The 1,552-nt window shown below is 62.5% G+C and overlaps 1 protein-coding gene across 1 annotated transcript in view; it reads left to right on the top strand.

Moving 5' to 3' along the window:
- BCL11A (BAF chromatin remodeling complex subunit BCL11A) overlaps nucleotides 1–1,343 on the top strand; it is a 65,565-nt gene extending 64,222 nt beyond the window's left edge. The window contains exon 4 of the mRNA XM_032185753.1: nucleotides 798–1,343. Coding sequence (XP_032041644.1) covers nucleotides 798–899 — 102 coding nt within the window. The 3' untranslated portion in view covers nucleotides 900–1,343. The remainder of the gene's footprint in view (nucleotides 1–797) is intronic.
- Nucleotides 1,344–1,552: the final 209 nt, after the last annotated feature.

Below are 1,552 nucleotides of genomic sequence, written 5' to 3'. Positions count from 1 at the left end.
TGGCTGGCCGCGTCGCTCCCGGCTCCCTTGGAAATTGCACCCTTCCTTAATGTCGGTCCAAAACGGGTCGGATCCAGGAATTAAATTCAAACAAATTAAAACAAAAAAAGGTTTTCCTCCCCCAGAGGGGTCAGCCACGTGCTCTTGATGTGAGGGCAGCAAACTGCAGTGCATGCCGGGGAAGATGTGACCGAGGGGCTGCCGCGTAGCTCTGCCGGCAGCCCGTGCGTAGCCCTTCGGCCACGCTCCTGGGCGTTATCGAAGCAATTCCCACAGAAACCGGCACGGGGCTGGTCTGAGGCGTGTGCTGGCGGTGCTCCGGGCTCCCTGCCGCACGTGATGCTAGGCGATGTGCGGTACTCGAAGTGTGGTGGACTGGGGAGAGCCACCCCAGGCACTGGCCCAGCGGTGCAGCGGCCACACCGACAGCCTGGGGGGCTCCCTTCTGCACCTGGCTGCTCCCTGGGTGCCGGGGGAGGTTGGTGAGGTTTGGGGAAAATCCAGGGGCAGTCCTGAGGCAGGCTGGCTCGGTCCCTGTGTGATCAGAGCCCCAGTGCAGGCCAGGGGCTCTTTGCCGGGGCAGTCGGTGTGTCCCCGCGGTGCTGGACGTGCTCCGTGCCCGCGGGGCGCGAGGGTGGTGCTTGGCGGGCTGGAGGCGGCGCGGCCAGCGGGCAGGAAGGGCCCCTCGTGTCCCACCCCCAGCTGCTAAGGAAAGGGTCAGAACAGAAAGATATCGGAGGAAGTCGCACCCTGGGCCGTGTCACACCTCTCCTCTCCTCTGTCCCCATGCTCTCTAGGTGCGACGTACCCCCCCGGCTGGCGCAGCGCCCAGGGAGCCCCGGACGCCTGGCAGTTTTCGGATGGAAGTTCAAGAGCACTTAAATTCTGAGAGGAGGTGAAGCTGGGGCCAGTGGCCGGTGGTGGCGTGGTGTCCGGAGGTGGCCTCCATCCTGCTGGCTCGCCGCGTCCCTGGAGCAGCCGAGACGTCCCCTCCGAAGGCAGCGCTCCCCAGGCTCCTCCTGCCCGCAGGACTATCGTATTTATATTTTGTAATAGAGTACAGCACTTCTTTCCGTTCGGTTTTTGTTTGTTTATTTCTTTTTCTAAAAACGAAAAGCAAAAGCGCCCACCGAGGTCGAGGGCTTCCCAGTGGCTTTGACTGGCTCCTGTCCCCGTGGAGAAGACTGTCTTGCTCTCGTGTTGATCCTGCGTGGAGGACCCAGCCTGTTGTTTATCTCCATTTCTTAGAAGGTGCACCTCACGTTACCAATTCAAAATAAAACACGGTGTAGGTCCGTGGCGGGTGGGCAATCGCCATAATAAATGCTGGAGCTATAGGTTTTGTTCGCTCTTTCTTTAATCTGTAGTGTGTGAGCAGGCTGGCCAGGGCCGGGCAGCTGCCGTGACCCCGTGTGACCGTGCTGCCCGCAGGAGCAAAGCGCCGAGTCCGCGGGGACAGCGGCAGCGCCCGTGTCCCCACCTGGGCACCGTGGGCAGGCGGCCCCACATCGGGCCCCCCCCAGGCACCGGGCTCACGGCCGCGACCCCGAGC

Source organism: Aythya fuligula, chromosome 3, assembly GCF_009819795.1.
Source record: "Aythya fuligula isolate bAytFul2 chromosome 3, bAytFul2.pri, whole genome shotgun sequence".
NCBI lineage: Eukaryota > Metazoa > Chordata > Aves > Anseriformes > Anatidae > Aythya > Aythya fuligula.
Note: the sequence above shows the minus strand (reverse complement) of the source record. Positions and strands in the feature narration are given on the sequence as shown.